General features: G+C 37.3%; 1 protein-coding gene and 1 long non-coding RNA gene across 11 annotated transcripts in view; one reads left to right on the top strand and one right to left on the bottom strand.

The window, feature by feature from the left end:
- The window catches only part of LOC106083008 (uncharacterized), a 33,715-nt gene extending 29,184 nt beyond the window's left edge, over positions 1-4,531 (bottom strand). Inside the window, exon 1 of the long non-coding RNA XR_001220585.2 lies at positions 3,410-4,531. This is a non-coding gene — a long non-coding RNA (uncharacterized LOC106083008). The remainder of the gene's footprint in view (positions 1-3,409) is intronic.
- LOC106083007 (diacylglycerol lipase-alpha) overlaps positions 1-16,585 on the top strand; it is a 48,825-nt gene extending 32,240 nt beyond the window's left edge. For 7 of the 10 annotated variants that reach the window (XM_013245808.2, XM_013245809.2, XM_013245806.2 and 4 more), the window contains 9 exons: positions 1,376-1,595; positions 1,662-1,861; positions 1,921-2,448; positions 2,509-2,650; positions 2,720-2,824; positions 2,893-3,020; positions 3,184-3,207; positions 8,322-8,454; positions 12,154-16,585. In XM_013245808.2, the coding sequence (XP_013101262.2) occupies positions 1,376-1,595; positions 1,662-1,861; positions 1,921-2,448; positions 2,509-2,650; positions 2,720-2,824; positions 2,893-3,020; positions 3,184-3,207; positions 8,322-8,454; positions 12,154-14,007 (3,334 nt within the window). In that variant the 3' untranslated portion in view covers positions 14,008-16,585. Of the gene's footprint in view, positions 1-1,375; positions 1,596-1,661; positions 1,862-1,920; positions 2,449-2,508; positions 2,651-2,719; positions 2,825-2,892; positions 3,021-3,183; positions 3,208-8,321; positions 8,744-12,153 lie in introns of those variants that run through there. The other 3 variants (XM_013245814.2, XM_013245815.2, XM_013245816.2) reach the window with 3 other exon arrangements.
- Positions 16,586-21,311: the final 4,726 nt, after the last annotated feature.

A 21,311-nucleotide genomic window follows, 5' to 3' on the forward strand; every position in this document is an offset into this window, starting at 1 on the left:
TAGCAGTGTGTTGTACACTGAGGCGGCAGCTCTTGCCGATGAAGGACTACATGTGGTCAATACGGTACAAACAACAGGTTGCCATAGGATTGATGTAAACCAGTCATAATATAATAATAATATACTATAAAAGAAGGCTGACATTGGTGGCAGCCAGGCCCAGCTGACTTTCTCTAAAAATCAAATTTTAAAGAATTTCCAATAAAAATCAAATTACAACGATTTTTTAAGTTTAAATTGAGTTTTTTAAACTCAAATTTTGCCGAAACCATTAAAAAAAAATATTATTTACGACAAAATTTTATATGAATGACAAATTTTGACAAATATTCTAAAAATATCAAATTTCGACGGAATTTTTTAAGTTGTAAAATTTTGATGGGTTTTTGGAATTTAAATTTAGACAACATTTTCTGAAAGAGTTTAATTTTAAAAACTTTTTTCTAAAATGATTTCGAATTTTGATGGAGTTAATCTGTGTAAGTTAAATTTTGACTCATCACAAGTTTGTTGTTCTCAAAGCCGCACATAATAATGTTGAAGTAGCGATCCTTAGCAAACTTCTTTGGTGGGTAAGGTCCTTTCGATGCATAAATCCGATCGATGGGGTAACGGTCCCTGCACTGTGCAGCCTGCCCACATATGCAAAATAACTCTATATATGACAATATTGCAATTTTTCGCACTAACATAACATAAAAAAAAATTGTCCAGTCCAATTCAAGTTGTAGCTCAACATCCTTTCTATGGCCGAGTCCGAACAGTGTGCCACAGAGCGAGTTTTAAATTCCTCACAAATATTGCCACCATTAGTGAGGGGATAACCGCCGCCGAATTTTTTTTGTCGCATTGATTTCCATTCAAGACAATAATAACATTGATAAGGGATCTCTACTTTATAGCCAAGTCCGCCTGACATGTGGACTGAACATGACAATGGTATAAAGTTGAAAGTATGAACTTGATATCTAGTCATGGAGCTAAGTGTCCTTCTACGGATATGAAGACCCATTGAAATTGTTATATAAATTTATGGTAAAGGGTTTCGGGAAAAAAAGTTCGACTTTAAAACCCCCTTTTGGATATTTAGAGACAGACATTCGTATATTATGGAATTCAAACAAAAAAATTTTACGTTGTTAACCCAAAGAAGGGTTGATGGAACTGATAGGTCAAGTGACGTCAATTAAATCTTAAAATTAACTGGCTTCAAATGCTTTAAAACTCTTTAGAGAGTAGTGAAGCACATTGGAATTAAAATTTTTTTTATATAAAAATAACTTTTATCGATTTTGTTTGGCAAAAAGTTTACAACATTTTTATAAGATTTATGGCTAAATTTCATTAATTTACGTTGTACTTTTTTCGTCCCCAGAAAAGTGATTCGAGCATATCAAGATAGTTGGGACCATCGGTGTCGTTTGCTTTTCTGTTGTATGGGCTCCTCGGAACAGACCCGCAACTCTTTCACCGACATAGCAAGACTGCTGAGTGACTTCTTTCGAGAGCTGGATGTTGTTCCATCGGATGTTGTGGCCGGCTTAGTATTATTGAGAAAATTTCAACGCCTAGAAAGGGAGGCTATAGTGAGACAGGTTGGCTATCCGACGTCATCATTAACTTCAAGAATAAAATAAAACTTGACTGTTTTATATTTGTAGAGAAAAAATGGAACTTACGAATTCCTGAGTGGAGTGCCTATAACCGAACGTACCCAGTTCCTGGCACTGAATGATGCCAAAAATTATGATTTCTATCAAACGGTGATTCATTACATGTACTTTGCCCAAGGGGCATACGGCTGGCCCATGTACTTTATAATCAATCGCTCTAAAATATGCAATCTGGTGCCCGAATTAAAGTGAGTTTTAACAACACATGGTAACATTGGTCTTATATTACACATTTTCTTCTCTTCAGATGCTTTGGTTGTTGCACTGCTGCGGCCACCTCTGAGGCGGAGGTGATAAAGGACAATTGTTGTTACTGTAACTATGCTGCCCTTAAAAAGACTCTACAAGTGGGTGATATAGAAATCGTCTATGCCACATATCACGTCGATGTTGGAGAAACTCCATTTTTTGTAGCCATTGATTATACACAGAAAAAAATTGTGATCAGTATACGTGGCACTTTGAGTATGAAAGATATTCTTACAGATCTGAATGCAGAGGCTGAAGTTTTACCCTTAAGTCCACCACGTGATGATTGGCTAGGGCACAAGGGCATGGTCCAGGCAGCTGTGTATATCAAAAACAAATTGGAGGAGGAGAACATCATACAGAGGGCACTCAACACCAACAACGAAAGAAATACCCACACATTTGGTTTGGTAATTGTGGGACATTCATTGGGTGCTGGAGCGGCGGCTATTCTGGCCATACTTCTGAAACCTGTTTATCCAACAGTGCAGTGCTTTAGCTATGCCCCACCTGGTGGTCTATTAAGGTGAATATTCAAACAAAACCTTTTGAGTTTAGTGACTTATCCTTGTGAACCCGTTAATAGCATGCCGGCTGTTGAATATTCAAAAATGTTTGTTACCTCCATTGTATTGGGCAAGGATGTGGTACCTCGTATTGGTCTGTATCAAATGGAAGCGCTAAGGGCTGATCTCATAAATGCCATTCAGCGCAGTATAGACCCAAAGGTAAGAACGAAATTTATCTCACTCTTGCCAGTTAAAAATTGTGGCGTCTATCTTTATTCATGTTTTTAGTGGAAGACTATCTCTTGCTCAATGCTATGTTGTGGATGTGGGCCAGAGCCCAAATCAGTTGTAGAAATGTCTGGCAAAGATACTCACATTAACAAGTACCAAGAGGTATAATTTATTTAATAACAGTAAATAAATTCTCAAAATTGTATTTTTTATTCTACCATATCTTTTAGGAACGTGGTACAGCTCGTTCAACCAGCACACATCCAGCTGATAGTTCAATAGCTTTAACCCTTCATCAGCCCCTATACCCGCCTGGACGCATTATACACATTGTTCGTCATCATCCAAAGGCCGACGAGTGAGTATAACCCTTCAATCTACTATCATAAGCATTACGAAGCACACAAGCAATTACAAATTTTCAATTTCAAATATTCACATATGTATGCTTCTTATTGCTCTGTGTTTTGCCTATTTTTTTATGCCAATTTCAAATAAATATGCCAATGATTTAATTACAGGAAGAAATATGACAGTGGTTGGAGGTAGGAATCTTGGTTTCTCAAAATGTTTTACCCATGAACTTCGTTCTGTGAAAATCAGAGTAGTATATTTTGCATGTTTACCCTAAGTACCCTCATATAAAACATGCATGTCTGTGTCAGTTTTTTTTTATTGTTGTTAGTGGATTAATCAATTAATGAAGCCGGGCAAGAATTGGGTTAAAAACGCACGAATGTTTCTTACGTGATTTTTGCGGTTTGTTAGGATCAATATGTTTCAAAAAGCAAATGAACCAAGTTTATTGCATTCTTTTCTCGACCTTTCGCCAGATTTGTACCGACTTTTCTAGAGTTTCTTTAGTAAAATCTATTAACAAGAGACACATTTATAATATTTTGTTCTGTTTTTTACTGTAGACGTTTTACTTTCAATTGAAACACAGTCCGTTTACAATTACTTTACTTTACAATGATTTATTGATCGCCGTCTTTGCTTTACAACTTCTGTTTGCTGATACATTTACAATACGCGTTCACAGGTAAGACTGACTTGTATTGCGTTACGCCACTCCGTTATATACCTCTTGGTGGCCACATCGATGTTTCGAGAATACACAATCTGGTAACTTCGCGATAGGTACTCTCATGATCTCTGCTAAAGCAGACCAGCATTAACAAAGGCAAACACACATACATAACATGATACTTGACGCCGGCACGGGATAGCTGTGTGCACTACACAAGCTGGAACTTTGAGGTCCGATCTGTGTGGTGTTCTTTGCTGTCACGAGAAGCTTAGCTGCGAGCTCCCGGCCGCGTCCATAGGTTGCAGATAGTGCAATGCTCCATACGAAGTAGCTGCAACGGCAGTCGCGGACAATCAGCGGTATTGAACGGAGAGTCTCAGTGAGAGGTCGGGAGGCACCAGCAAATACTGAGCACCTATGATGATCGATATGACATGGCGAGTTATTGACGCTTTTAAATAACCAATGGCCACTCTGGTCTCGGGGTGATCGGTCCTTTGGACCGGAACGAGCTTGCTCTCCTACAGGAGCTTGACGAGGATCGCCACCTCCACATGAAACGCCACCTCCAACATGATACTTGACAGACAAACACATACACTTACATCTATTGAACATTTAAGTTGGCGGTGCAGCAAAACGAAAAAAACACAACAGACATTATTACGAGTAAGAGAATAGCAACAAGAAACAATAAAGAAATTCTAGGGAATACTAGAAAAAACGTGTGATGACGTAATAAGACAACTGTTACAATTTGAAACTTAAAATAACGGAAATTAAACTAAAAGGACCTTAAACTAATAAACCACAAGTGTAACATTGCGTTTATACTCTTTACTAACATATTTCATTATTCTCGTCATTTATTAAAAAACTACACATCACGACACTTTTATAAAAGATCTGTTGGCTTGTTCGCCTAAGAACAGCCTTTAGTTAATTTTTGCTTTTTATCATGGTGAAACAATTAAAGGTGGTCTCATTTGTGCAACAACCACAAATCATATCGTCTATCATGGATCGACGTTTTGCCGACACACACATAGAAACGTGTGTCCGTGTATGATACTTGTGCGTACATGAGCAGAGAATATGAGGGAAAGAAGATAGCAACAAAGAAAATGCAAACAAAAATCTGACATCTTAATACCGTCATGTTAACAGCTGTCCGCGTGAGACCACCTCTTTAAATCCGCTTTGGTTATTTATTTGATTTAAACAGCTGATTTTCTTAAAACAGATGTTCGATGCTGCAAATTTCTGCTAGAAAAAAATCTCCAGTGGAAATTTGCAATCTCTTAATTACCAAACTTTCAAAATTTAGCTTGCTCTCACGCACTGTCCCGCTGTCTTCTAGGCTGAAACACTGTATTCTAGGCTGAAACTATTCTCTTAAAGGTATATTCCCTTTGTAGCGCAGCAAGAGAGAAAACAAACGCCACTTCATAAATTTCTGTCAAAAGAAGACATCCAAGTATTACAACAAAACGCACTTGTCCAACCGCTACTCTAACAATTGTCTATAGCTGGAAAAGTAAATTTTCAATGTAAGCATATTGCGACCGGCCGTTCCGTTCATTCACACGTTTTACGGTACATTTATTCAGTAACTCTTTACTAACTTCGCCTTCTTTAGTGTTTATCGATGTCTCTATACTCTGTTGCATACCCAACCTTAAATGTTCACTCCTCTCCTTACCAAGCCTTAAGTCCATGTTATTTTCTCATCTCTTTTATGTGTTGTTGTCGTAGACACATTTTCATGTAGAGTTGGCGATCCTCGTAAAGATCCTGTAGATGAGCAAGCTCGTTCTGGTCGGAAGGACCAATCGCGAACAGGGTGGCCATTGGTTATTTGAAGGAGCCAAATAACTCGTCTTGTCATATCGATCATCTTCGGCACTCAGTATTTGTGCAAGAGCTGGTGCCGCCCGGCCTCTCACTGAGACTCTCCGCTGATTGTCCGCGACTGCCGTTGCAGCTACTCCGTATGGAGCATTCCACTATCCGCAACCTGTGGACGGGCCCGGTAGCTCGCGGCTAAGCTTCTAGTGACAACCATGATAAATGTCTCTAATTTCCTTGATATATGTTTTGTGTTCTGCCATTCATATTTTCAGATTTCGTCGAGTGGTGCCAACATAACACATATTGCGTTGTTCGCCTCTTTGCCATTGCACGTCAATTCGTAAACAACATTGTCCAGTTCGAGTGTGTCTGCGTCTCCTTGGTACTGGAAGACTTCTATGCCCATGACCGCTTACTATTCTCTCCTAGATAATGACCGGTTAGCAGTATATGTTCGGGCCACCCCACAATTCTCTTTATTGACCGAACACTCGACTTCATAACATTTAACGCCGGAAGTTCATTAATCGGAATAAAGCCGATTAGACGATTTAAAAAAACACCAATCGCTGCATCAATTAAATGTCCTCTTCTTTAAATAGCATGTTCCCGAAAGAAAATTTCGAAGCATCATGTCAGCTGTTCGAATACCACAGGTAAGGCATAACTTCCTGTCGTAGCGGATGCGTCGTGTATCTGACCAAGATCCTCAAAATGTCTCCAGCAGTGTTTGCAAACTGCATATAGTGACGACTGCTTCTCTTCAATCCCATGGCAGCTGGTTGTACGTACAGGATTTTTACCCAATGGAGACCTTCATCGGCAAGGGCTGCCTCTTCAACCAACTGCTTTGCTTGCCATAAGCTTAAATCTCAACCAGGTCAAACCTATTCGTAGGGCGTTTCACGTGACTAATGACCTATTGAAAGAGAAAGGGAATGGCGTTACGATTTCGACAATCAACTATTTTAAAATACTGGGTGCCACCTTCAACAGCCCTTGCCCTTGCTACAAACATGGTTCTCAAGTCACTTGCCGGATAAAGAAACCTCTTTGACTATATACATATGTATATGACAATTGGCCTAGTCCCCGTTGAGCCAGACGCAGTGAAATAATATCTACCAGCCCCGAGAGACTGTCTCATCAGTTAGAACACTTGCCTCAGAAGACAAAACTCATTCCCGTGCGAATATCATTCTTGGTGGTATTTTCTAGGCTGTTATTTCAGCAGAAATCCAAGTCAGGTTTTTTTAAAAGATGGAAGCTGCTCTAGATCGTCAATGCAAAACCGTCTTTAAGCAGACAAAAAAGTTCGCACAGTCTTTTTGCTATTTTGATTAACAAAAATTTCGATGTGGAGAGCTAATATTTCATTTCACCAATTTGGTTGCATGTGAGCTTCTGTTAAATTTTTTTAATAATTTTAGCCTAGTATTGAATTCGGCTTTTCGCCCTTACAACTCTCAAAATACATTGTAAAAATAATGGTGACAAAGAAAATGCTAACCCATTCCGTAGTGTGGGGCTGAGTTCTAAGAGCAAAATAGCAGCGATTTATCGCTGCGTCAGAATAACTTTCGATTCAATTTGTTGCCAATGTATTTAAAAATGGAGGCCACCGTAGCGCAGAGGTTAGCATGCCCGCTTATGACGCTGAACGCTTGGGTTCGAATTCAACAAATTTCAGCTGGTTATCCCTCTCCCTAATCTTTGCACTTGGCAGCTTTGCAAAGAGTTCTCGGCACGTCTACATGAAGAACATCTGTGTCTGTCATTTCCCTACAAATTTCACTACACTGAAAAAAATTGGATAAATTTATATATATGGAATATTATAATAGTTAAAATTTCCAAATTTTCTTTATGTTTTGTTTTAGTTTTGCATGTGTTATTTCATTATTAGTTTGTTTAAGGGTTAAGGCTGGTACTATATTCGCTTTTCGTTCTTTTTTCGCCGGTTACTTATTTAAGATAATAGATTTTATATCCCTCATTATTTATGTTAACATTTTAACAAAATGGTTTTTTTATCTTTGTTATTTGTGCAGTGTTTCAAAAAAGTAATCACGAAAAACATGGGTTTTCAACGGAGAAAAACGAACATAGTACCAGCCATTATGCATGAAAAATTAAAATATATTTTTGTATATAAAATTTCCTGCATAATTGATATTAAATGTTCAAAATCTAAGATGAAATTTGATGAAAAATTATGTAATTACATGTTATATTATTTTTGAAGAATTTCATTTCTAATGCATGTATTGTACAGCCGTATATTTAAGATATTGTATAATCATAGTCATTTGGAAATAAAGTTTTATGAATGAGATATTGACCTGCAGGTGAACGGTAATGTTGCTCTATGTGATCTTTCATCTTCACATATGCCAATGGCATAGGATATTGTATACGTATCACAAAAATGAGCTGCAAAGCCGGGAGCCTTAGCAGTCATGTGGATATGAGCAAAGCGATGGAAGTGGACAAGAAAGTCTAGCTATGTCCATATCCAAGTATCTGTTGATCAGGCAAATTCTTTTCAGTAACTTTTTAATAATCAATTAACATAATTCTCACTGAAGTAATCATATATATGGCCGGCCTGTAACTTACATAAACAATCATAATTGTTACAATTTGAGTAATAAACTTACATGCAACATATAGGCGCATGTTCGTTCTCTAATGTTCAATGTTATTCGACTTAACGATATAATTTAGTTTGTATAGTAAACAATTTCGTTTTTTGATTGCCTCTTTTTTTCATTTCAGAAATGTATTGAAAAGTCGTGAACCTGTCTATCAGGCCATCTGGGCTGAATCAACCGACTTTGATGAAGTTCTCATATCCCCTGTTATGCTGCAGGACCATATGCCCGATAAAATATTGGCTGCACTTAAGAAGGTAATAACCGATGCGGTGGATGACTCGTCATCATTGGATAGTAGTCTTAATTTGAATTCCCGTCCACATTTGCTTGCCCAAGTCTGATTATATTTGATGATTTAGTATGTATGCCAGTATGTATAACTACACAAGCATAAAATCTTTATTTGCAATTATTTATTTCTATGTTAATTAGTTTAGTTTTTTTACATGGCTTTTTTACATTAGAATTCATATTTTAAGTTATTAAACTTTTCTTTCAATTGTATATTTTATGAATGTTGTCAATGTTATTACGAACAATGAGACACTATGTGTCTCTTCCAAAAAAAAAAGTCTGAAAATAAAATTTAATTTATTATAATTTTTGAGTTTCTGTTTTATTTTTACTTAGTGCTTTTTTGCTGTTGGTTCTTTTCATACCCACCTCCAGAGGATGGGGGTATACTTGGCTACTCATTCCGTTTGTAACACTTTGAAATATTGATCTGCGACGAAGTCGATCTAGCCATATCCATCCGTCCTTCCGTCTGTGGAAATCACGATAGCGGTCGAACGAATAAAGATTTCAATCGAAATTTTTCACAGAAACTTCTTATCTATGTAGGTTGTTGTAGACATATTTGCATGTGGAGGTGGCGATCGTCGTCAAGCTCTTATAGGCGAGCAAGCTCGAGTCTATACAACCGATCTACGCGGGAACATCATGCCATTGGTTATATAAAGGCCCAATAACTAGCCTTGTCGTATCGAGCATCATAGGCACTCAGAGTTTAAGCAAGAGCCGGTGCTACCCGGCCTCTCACTGAGACTCTCCACTCGATACCGCTGATTGTTCGCGACAGCAGTTGCAGCTATTCCGTATATAGCATTCCACTATCCGCAACCTGTGGACGCTCCCGGAAGCTTCTCGTGATATTGAAGAACACCACACAGATTGGAGCTCTAAGTTCTAGCCTGTGTGATGTTCATAGTTATCCCATGCCGGACACGATGTACATAGGTCGTTGGGGATTGCAAATGGGTCATATCGTTTCAAACAGTTCCCCAGCCTTAAATTCTTGAGACCCCAGAGGCCTAAATTTTCATTCGATTCGGCTGAAAGTTGGCCCAAGAATTTCTGTTCTAATTGCCAATACTCATGCCGAGTATGATCCGCATCGGTCTAAAAACTGATAAAGCCCCCATATGAACCGTTCCCCTGTTTTAATTTTTTGACTGGAGGCCTCTATATTCTTGGGATTTGGCTAAAATTTGGCCCAAAAACTTCTGTTCTGACATCCAGATCCCCTGGTAAAGGTCTACTTAAATACCGATACCCAGATATAAATTTTTGAGACCAGAGAGGTTGCAATCAATTCCCGATTTGACAACAAAAAATGGTGCGAACTAGTAACGTACTCAAAATCAGAGTTGCCCTAGTAATTGATTTTAACAGATAGTGCCCTCAATAGTTTGTTGTTGAGCAACTGCCACTACCTGTAAATGTATATATTTTGCTAGAGTCTAAATCGACTATTAAGCTTTTAGAGAAATAAAGAAAATTTTGTTCTAGGAAGAGAACACGATCCACATCAAATGTTTCGCTCTACAAAATAATATACCTTTACCTCGTTCCCATGAATTTAGACATTTTTTCAATCTTGGTCGGAGGGTACCAAATGCAAAAAAAAACCGAACGCGCAAATTTAAAAAACTTGAGCTTTGACGACTAAAACCACTACCACACAGAATGACGCTCGCTTTCAAGCATCAAAATCGAAAATTTTTAAACTTGTCCGCGTTCCTTTTGTGGGATTTATGTGCAGAGTTGGATATTTGCAACGTGACGCTCAAAAATTGCCTAGCATAGGGATTTGCCTTCGATTCTGTCTGTGGCGAGGCCAAAACCCCGTTTACACTACTTCTTAAATCCGAATTTAATGGCTCTATCACTTATTTTCCCTGTAAAAAACCATCTGACGAGAGCCTTAAATCCGGATTTAATGAGCAGTGTAAATGGGGTTCAAGACATATTTACCCAGGTAGTGTACAGCAAACAGCCGAGTAACATTTTTTCTCGCGAAGTGCACTATCTGTCAACGAGTTTTGATTGTGTGTGTGCATTATTGTTAAAAACCATAGCACACACAAATAACGAAAAACATGCTCAAAATCAGAGTTGCACTAATCCCTGAATTTGACAGATAGTGCACTCAATATTTTGTTGTCGGGCAACAGCTCCTACATGTAAATGAATATATCTTACCCTCGAAGACAACGATCAGCAATTAGAAACAGCATTATGGGCAACTGAGAACAGCACCATGAAGAAACGCTGAGGGAGACAAAGAGAAGAAAGGTTTTCTGTTTTTAGTTACGAAAAACTTCAACAAAACATCTTAATTTACTTAAACATATTTACAGCAAATTTTCTGTATTAACACAATCCTGTCATCATATTGCACTAGTAAAAATTGCTACTTTTAAGTCATTAGCCTAAAAAAAGCATTTAAAATTTTTACACATTTTTCATTTGCAATTTTTTTTTATATGAAGTTTGACAGTTGTTCTCGTGAAAAGACGAATAGAGTACCAACTTTTTAGCAGAGAATTGTGTTCAGCTTTCGGTATAATTGTGAAAAACTTTTAACAAAATATCATAATTTTTTTTAAGCGTAATAACATGTTTTACCACTCAATCGTACATTCATATTACACTGCGATTAATTGTTTTTAAGAGCTCCTTTTAAGCCATTAGCGTAAAAGAAGTCATTTATTTTTTCACATATTTTTCAGCTTGTACGGTTTTTTATATGAAGTTTGACAGTTGTTCACGTGAAAAACTGAATAGAGTACCAACCCTTACACGGAGAGGAAAAGAAATTGAGTTCGATATAGAAAGCGAACGAGGAATTAGGTTCTGCACTCACACAGTCTCAAATCACCCAAATCTCATTGATTTCGCTACACTTCCCATCAGGCCGCGTAGTCAAGACGTCCCAAAAGAAGGGACGGGTGAAGACTTATAGCCGACAGCCCATACAAATCGTTGATGACGTTTTCATATAGTTGTCGCGAAAATCATGCATGTCATTTTAACGACATTGCGAACAAACATCATGCCTCATGAAAATTAATGTGACGGGTCTGTTGCGATGTCCATTAGACATTGTCCGTTTTTTGAAGAAAACATATCGGTGACAAAAATTCAAATTGTCTTAAGAAGTCTTTGAAGACATTGTCATAATCCAAAGATAACGTTTGGACTACTGGGTTGACTTAAAATACCATCATGTGGAAAAGAAGGCCTACCTTGCAACACAGTGGGATAGAACCGAAAAAATATTTAGTAATAAATATGTCGTCTGAGAACGGGTAGAGATATATTTTTTCGAACTTTATAAAGATAAGAACTGAGGTTATAGCAAGATCGTGTGAGGTTATAGCAAGTTCGTGTGTTGTTTGTTCTCTAGGGTGCTAAGAAGATCCACCCCCGCCCATAACGAGCAAATAACCATGAAATCTACAATGTTTTGGAGCCATTATGGTATAAGCACTGATTCTAGTCCCTTCTTCTACCTTAATCACATTATGAAACCCAGGCTTAGATCACGCCTATGTCTGGGAAAGAAAGTACGAAGATGGGTGACTTGAGTGACCCCACCATTGAAAAGGGATTCTCAAACGATTCCTGATCTATTGTGTGTAAATATTAAAGCATTTCGTTATTTCCAGGTCGTGACAACCAGTGGCCCTCGGAAACCACATCGGCAAGCATCTAATGCCTTCTCCATGGCATCCAATGATCTGCAGAGAAGTAATCAGGATGTGTATAGTTGTTATAACATTTCCAGTGCCGATATTCACCAACATCATCCCGATGTTATGTCTCAAACATCTCACCACACTGCGGAAACACGTTCGAATACAACGATGAACCATACCGAGGCTCAAATGCATGCCTCAATGTCCGGCCAGCATCAGCAGCAGAGCAGAGTATGTTTGGAAACATCCTTTACAAACTTACATAGCCCCCAGATGACCCATAAACATGCGCATTTTAGTGAAAGCATCAGTTCCAGCAAAGCTTCATCTTTAGCCGGCAGTGTTCTCAGCCGAAGTCAGTTAAGCAGCATTCAATGTGATATCTCATCGGTGGTGGAGAATAGCGTAGCGACTACAGTGGCGGTGCGCAAAAGCCCTACTGGCAATGGCAGCACTGGGTTGGAGCAAATGACTGTCCATTCTACTGCCAAAAGTAAACAAGTCCTCTTCGAAGAACAAACTCCACCTAGACAACACAATTTGCATCGCCACTGTTCGGAGAAGGGGAGTGCCAGTAAACCAAAGTCCCTGGCAATACCCCCTTTGCGTCGCGCTTCAATTGACACTACTGAAAACAATAAGGCCGACAATTGGGGTGTGGCCCCCCTAGCAAGTCCCGAAACTCTGTCGGAGATATCCAGTGTTTCCTCCCGCAACAGTTTGGGTGCCAGTATTGATCGTCAACTACACAACATGACGAATACTGCGGAAACAATGAACAAAAATGGTGCAATTTCGACGGAGGCTGAAGAAATTTTCGAATCCCAGCTGCATACTCCTAAAATAATGCGACGAGCCCCAAAATTCACTGAAAACCTCTCCACATGTGCCGAGGATAAACGCAAGGTGGACCAATACAAGCGTATGGGCAGGGTATTTGTGAATCATCCACTATTCAACGTCCACGAACCCAGCCAAAATTCGAGTGAAGATGAGGATGATAGCTTCGAATCGGCCAATAGTTATAAGAAGCCAACTAAAGAGTTAAATAGCGAACCTACAACTGAATCTTTAACGCAGAAGAGGACAGAAGAAGCCAACAGCGAAAACTGCCAGAACCATGAACACAGGGAAAATTCCACTATCACCAATCACTTGGATGCTGAACATTCGCCCATGACGCAACCTAAGACAAGCGAGGCCAAAATGCAACAACTGAGTTACAGCGATAGCAATATTTTGTATGACAACGATATTGCCGAAGATCTAAACAAAAGGGCCGCAAACAGTATTAGGTCCTCGGAAGATACCCTGGACTACTACAGCGCCAATTCGTCTATAGAAAGGGTATCCAATGCCACAAATCACAACGACGAGGAACCCCATGAGCATCAGCACCTATGTTATTCTAATAGCCCAGCAAACATAAGCATACCTCCAGGAGTTCTGGAATCTCATTTCCCCTTACATTTCGATGCATTCACATCGACAGCACCAGCCACAACCACTACCAGCAGGGACAACAACGATGATGATGAACAACCACAACAACAACAACAACACCCACAACAGACTGCACCAGTACAAAATTTAAAAACGATATCGATATTATCTAGTCCCTCATTATTGGGACGCAAACGAAACAAATATTGTATATATCCCTCCGGAATTACCGCGCCATCATGTGTTTCTGGTGGCCTCCAAATGCAGGCCACCACCATCACAAGCAGCACAACCACCTCTTCTACAACAGCAAATCTACCTGAAATACTCGTTACCAATGGTTCGAGACCCACAAAATTGATGAACGAAAGTACAGTGTAGTGAAAAGAGAAAACTACACGCGCCCCCTCCCATTAAAACCAAATGGCTCGTTGACATTTAAAGAAAATTCTGATAGATATTCTCATAAAATTCTGTTATACAGAACCATGTTAAGTGGTCGCCTAAATAACAACTAATCTCTCAGATGTATCTTTCGATGTGAACGGCCTATAAATTTGGAAACGCTGAACAGGTGTGACTAATTTTAGACGAAGCGAAAAAGAGTTTAGATAACTTATTGATGTTCAAAATTTCCCATTCTTTTATTTTCGTCGTGCTAGGCTAGATCCATGCATATAAGAACGTTATATATCCAGAAGAAGTTTCCTTATAGATTTGCGAGTAAAACCCCGTTTACACTGCGAATTTAATGACTCGATCATCTGCATTCCCTTTTTAAACTCAGCTGACGAGTGCCTTAAATCTGGATTTAATGAGCAATTTACACGAGGTTTAAGTTTACCTAACCTAGCTTAAGACTTGTTATAAGTTCATTGTGAATCCGATGCAGGCAGCATCATTGAAACAGAGTCGGCTGAGGCTCAGGGACATGTCGTTGTTATTGTCCTCCGTACTATTTTTGCGGAATATTTCCACATTCTCTTCGCCGTTTTGAAGTTGTTCGGGCGACAACTTAAACTTAGCACCAGGCTTAAAGGAGCAAAGGATCTTTAATAGTTACTTACTCTGTCTATTATTCATCCTATTCGCGCCTATTTCGACTAAACCGCCGTCCTAACAGATCACATATCTTTTTATACCCTCCACCATAGGATGGGGGTATACAAATTTCGTCATTCTGTTTGTAACACCTCGAAATATGCATTTCAGACCCCATAAAGTATATATATTCTTGATCGTCATGTAATTTTAAGTCGATCTAGCTATGTCTGTCCGTCTGTCGAAAGCACACTAACTTTCGGAGGAGTAAAGCTATAAGTGTATGTTAATGGCTATGACAGCCATTAAAAGTAAGGTCGGTTAGTATTGTAAATGAGCCAAATCGGTATATGTTTTGATATGGCTGCCATATAAACCGATCTTGGGTCTTGATTTCTTGAGCCTCTAGAGGGCGCAATCTCATCCGATTTAACAGAAATTTTGCACGTAGTGTTTGGGTATCACTTCCAGCAACTGTGCTAAGTATGATTCAAATCGGTTCATAATCTAATATAGCTGTCATGTAAACCGATCTTGGATTTTGATTTCTTGAGCCAATAGAGCGCGCAATTCTCATCCGATTTGGCTGAAATTTTCCTGAGGTGTTTTGTTATGACTTCCAATAACTGTGCTAAGTATGGCGTAAATCGGTATAGAACCTGATATAGCTGTCATATAAACCGATCTGGGATCTTGATTTCTTGAGCCTCTAGAGGGCGCAAATCTCATCCGATTGGAATGAAATTTTGTACAACGGCTTCTCTCATGACCTTCAACTTACGTATGTAATATGGTCTGGATCGATAAATAGCTTGATACAGCTCCCATATAAACCGATCTCCCGATTTTGCTTCTTGAGGCCCTACAGGGTACAATTCTTATCCGAATGAACTGAAATATTACACAATGACTTCTATAATGTTCAGCATTCATTTATGGTCCGAATCGGACTATAACTTTATATAGCTCCAATAGCATAACAGTTCTTATTCAATATTCTTTGTTTGCCTAAAAAGAGATACCGCGCATAGAACTCGTCAAATGCGAGCCATGGTGGAGGGTATATAAGATTCGGCCCGGCCGAACTTAGCACGCTCTTACTTGTTATAATTCTAATTTCGGCGGGATAAAGGTATTTGGCTCGTTTGCACCTTCCAAACCATATAACTAGACTGAAAATGGAACAACTCATATTGTTTGAACACATTGGTCCACAATTTGGAGTTTGAAAATCGATGAGAACTGTCTTTATTGGCTGTTTTCAAGCTGTTGAAGCGCGAAACTTCTCCATTCTTTATACTTTAAGGCTGGTACTATGTTCGTTTTCCATGTTTTTCGTGTTACTTCAAACTCTCTTATCTAAGAAAAGTAATCACGAATAGCTTACGCGAAAAGCGAACATAGTACCAACCATTAGTCAGGAAGCCAACTTTTGTTGTTTTTTATATTATATGACAAGGATTTAAACTCTTCAAAAGAAATACTGATGTTGGCCTAAGGGCAGCTCAACTACATAGCTTATAGGTACATGTCGCTTCGCCTAAAGTCTGCATATCTTGAGTCCTTTCAAACAACAACAATAGCTAATATCATAGTATTAACACTCTTTGTATTTCTATCTCTCTTACTTGTTCTCTCCCTATCTGTCTCTCTATCACTCTCGCTCCTACTATCCTATTGTAATATCTATGTAGTCATAATATGGTAGTCTAACTTAATTCATCAACTAGTTAAAACGTTTAGAACATTGTTTGTTTGTTATATACATACATAAATATAAAGAGAATAATAGTTGAAGATATTTGAAACTATGTATATCAATACCCTAGACGTATTGTTTAAAGTTATAGTTATACATACATATATACTAGTCGGTGCACACAAGCACTTACCACCCTAACAAAACAAAACAAAACAAGAAACTAATAATAACTAGATAATAAAATAAGTAGAAAATATACAAAAACAAAAAGAAACCAAAAAAAAAAACAAAAACAAAAACAATACCTAGGAAATGTAGAAGTAACGAATTTGTTGAACAAGTGATAATGCCATCCGTTTTTTAACACAATTGAGCATAATTCTCTCCCGTCCCAGATCCCACCCAAAGAGTTCCCTTCATAACCTACTATTTCTCTATCCCACTACATATATGTACATCACCACCACCACCACCACACACACACATACAAACAGACATAGACAAATACTAAAGGATACAAACATACATACGTGGGTCAACAGTAGTAAATTTTATTGTTGTTGCAGAATTACTACGATCAACTAATAAAAACATAAATCGATGACTGTGATGTGAATGGATCTCCTCATATAGATTTTAAATGCCAATGTATATACATACATACAACACTTATACATACATTATATACATTTAGAAGTGTACATACGTATGTAGGGAACATGGTCACATAGAGTTCTGGAGAAGAGTTTGTGCCTAGATCACTTGATTCGTTCGCCCACGGATTGAAATCAGCTGATTTTATAATGGAAAGACAGCTGAAGCTTCGGCAAACGAAACCAGTGACAAAATGCTAGTGTTCTAGGCAACAAATCTGTATTTTTATTCTTTTAAAAAGGTTTTAGGTTTTTTTAAAGAATTGTTCTCGTACCTGTACCTGTACTAATAATATAGTGATATAATTTCGGGCATGTTCCTTTTCTTGCTTTGATGAAAATATTTATTTGTTGCAGGAAAAAGTTCCTAGGAACATCTGTTACATAATCATATCTGACTCAAAATATACACTTGGGAAAAATGTCTTTCCTGTTCGACAGGCCCACAGGGTGATCTAGGTACTATACATTAAACAATTAAAGTTTAAATAAATTATATATATTTGAAGTTTCTGGAAAGTAAATATTTCTCAAATTATCATACAGCCACCGAGATGTTTTATAGTTTAAGGTGGGCGTTAACTTCAATTTCACAGTGAAACTCCATATAAAAAATAGTGAAAAATATCATTGAAAACAATTTCATTTCATTTATTGGGTGGAACTTAAAAGCGCGGACGCAGGATGCGCTAATAAGGTGAAGTCATGTGAAAAGCTGAGCACAATTTTTTTATTTTTGTTTTTATTTTGCAGTTAATCTAAATGTCAAAGGCTTGATATCACAGCTGTGATATTTTTTTTAAAATCTTAAAAAGATGTTCTATTTGATCCGATATTCCACACATAAGCAACAAAATAGTGTTATAATGATGAATATACTTACATAAAACACATTTGAAGAAGATAAGTTGTAAAACAAAGTTTATGCCTAAAACCACTTTAAAATTTCAATTTGCAGGATTTGCCACTCAAGGTAGTTTCGTTGGGGGTAGATTTTTGTTGTTGTGCTGGCGGTAAAACATATAATGAGAGTGTTGCATATATGTCTTTCTATTCGAAAAACGCTATTATGAGGTATTCTATAATAAGGAAACAATGTTTTGTGTAAACTTTTCACAATACCTACCTTTAATGTTTGTAGGACTATATTAAGTTTACCTCATGAAATTTAATTAAGAGTTGCTTACCAATAGCTGTTGGTTTCAAACCTAATACTGCCGTTCATTTGGGGAAGAATATAGGGCCCTTGATGCTGGATAATTGTTTTTGTTAAAAGCATTATGGGACAATAGGTTTAATAGACCATACAACAATACTTGTTTCAGTTTTTTATACACAGTTTACCTTGGACTTTAGAACTCGTTGAATGTTCCAATAAAAATATTATCCTGTCGACACTGTGGGTTCAGTGACAAATTTTCTGAAGTATAATGATGCAGCGTAACTTCAAACTTTTTCCCAATCATTCCGTCCACATGCTTTAAATGGTAACCTTTTGTGAATCAAAGTTTGTACTAGTCTCCTATTTACTCATGGCGAAACAATTGAAGGTGGTCTCATTTGTACAACAACCACAAATCATATGATGGAATCCGCCATGTTGTCATCAAGATGATCGACGTTTTGCCAACAAACACAAAGAAATTTGAGTGCGAATGTAAACAAAAATTTGTCATCTTAATGCCATCAAACCTGGCAGACTGTTAGCAGCTGTTCGCGTGAGACCACCTTTTTAAATCTGCCTTGCTATTTACTTAACCACTAACATTAGGTCTGTTCGCGTACTATTTCAAAAAAATTTTCAGGAGAGTAAGAACAGCCTTTATTGTCTCTTGCTATTTATTTGAATTAAACATCTGGAGTTACAAAAACAGCTGTTCAGTGCTGCAAATTTCTGCTGGGAAAAAGACCACAAGTAGAAACTTGCAAGCTCTCAATTACCAAACTCACAAAATTTTGTAGACATTTGTGTAAATTTGCACAAACTTTAGAGTACGCGACCACTCTTATTTTGTCACTTCATTCGTCAATTTATTCAAATCAGATGTTTTCCCCTTCATAAAATCAGCTGGTTTCGATGAATTTTCGAATGATTCGAGTAACAGAACGTTAGTGTTCTTGGAAGTTAATCTTATAAACGGAAATTGAAATAACTCGCTTCATTGATATTTTAACAATTTTGTAAAGTATTTTGCAGTCGGCTTTTGATTTTGTGCCACTGTGATTACGACATGAAATGAGAGTAGATATTTTATGCTATGTTATGTTCTCTACATATGTACCAACAAAATACAATAAAAGATCAATTTTAATTTTTTCGTTAGTATTTAGTTTTTACATGCATGTATACACCACATAAGAATGCATACATAGTATATGATGTATAGATGATGCGCAATGCAATTAAAAAAGATACCTTTAAGAGATTTACATAAACATTTTGTAATAATTTTCGAATAAATAAAATTTAAAAGCATAAAACGAAATCAAACCATGTGTTCTGATTAATTCTTATGATTTTGAATATTCAGACGGCACGTTGTTCCTTGCCCAAATCCCCATCGGCGCAACAATTTCAGTTCTTTCTAGAACAATTGACGGTAGGTAACATCTACAACAGCGGGTTCGAAAAAACGTCACGTGGGACATATATGGCAGCGCCAGTTTCCCTGAAGAAGAGTCAACACCTCCACCGGCAATCTTATCGAAAGGCATCCGACCATCTGCCTGGATGCCATGACATAACTACCAGGTAGTGTACCGTAAGCAGTTGTATAACATTTTTTTTCGCGAAGTGCACTATCTGTCAACGAATTTTGGTTGTGTGTGTGTAAAGAACTTTAACACACAAAACAACAAAAATGGCGAGAACTAGTAACATGCTCAAAATCAGAGTTGCACTGATCACTAATTGTGACAGATAGTGAACTCAACATTTTGTTGTTGGGCAACTGCCACTACCTGTAAATGAATATATCTTGGCTGGATACCATGTACCGATTTTTATACGATTATTAAATTTTATATCGTTCATTATATCGATCGATTTATACACCATTTATAGGTTTTTCGATCATGTCTATTTAAAAGTCAAACATTCGTTGAGATTTCATTAAAAGTTTAATTTTGGAAAAATAGATTTTTTTTTGCATATTTTCAATTAAATTTGTAATTGATCCAATAAAAAAAATTAATTGCTTCGATTATCCGTAATTACCTCCATTATCCGGGAGTTTTAGCACACTACCATTCTATTTGAATAACCAAGCAAAATGAAAATAACTCGAAGATGGGAATTCACTTGTTTTAATTTTTTGTGTGCCTTTAGGCGTTTTAATTTTTTAAACGCTGAAGAAGCAAAGGTGGATTGAGAAATTTCAAAATGGTCGTCGACAACGATTTAAGGGAAATTCAGTAACAGGCTCATTGAAGATAAGTTCGAAATGTCAATATTCTAAGAGCTGGTTGCAAGTTTAAAAAAGAAATAAAATTAAAGATTTTAAGAATTGCTGCTTGATCCCATTTCCTAATAAACCCACAATTTAGATTCAAACATGTGTGAAACTGCCATTTTTACTTGCGGTATGATGTCTACATTTTGCAATTTTCTCATTAAATAAAAAATAGGCTTTAAACTTCCTATAAATGGTATTTTTTTAAATATTATTATTTTATATATTTATTACCAAATTTTTCAACATAATTGAGGGTAATTTCGTAATAATTTGCTAAATAATTTTCTATTTACGAAGGAATTGACAAAAAATTTACGAATTTCTGTTTACAAAGTGAAATGCTGCTTTCGATATGCCAACTTGCATGAATCTAAACTGTAAAAACGACTTTTACGATATTAGGAAGACCAAGTAGTTCGTATATCTTGTAAAATTACTAAAATCTTTGATCACGCGTGAGCAGCAGTATTTACGTGATTCTATGAACGAAATTTTTTTGTTGCATATTTTTAGGCATGTTTGTACTGTATGTAGCAAACGGCGGATACTTTGAGATACAGTCCAAACAATAAATGCATTGAAAAAATTGTTCTTCTAATTTGTATACCCACCACCATTGGATGGAGGTATACTAATTTAGTCTTTCCGTTTGTAACACCTGGAAATATTCGTCTAAGACCCTATAGAGTACATATATTCTTGATCATCTCGACGTTTTGAGTCGATTTATCCATGTCCGTCCGTCCGTCTGTCGAAAAAACGATAGCGGTCGAAAGCGTTAAGCTAGCCGCTTGAAATTTTGCACAGATACTTAGTATTGATACAGATCAATGG

This window comes from Stomoxys calcitrans, chromosome 4 (assembly GCF_963082655.1).
Source record: "Stomoxys calcitrans chromosome 4, idStoCalc2.1, whole genome shotgun sequence".
Classification (NCBI taxonomy): Eukaryota; Metazoa; Arthropoda; class Insecta; order Diptera; family Muscidae; genus Stomoxys; species Stomoxys calcitrans.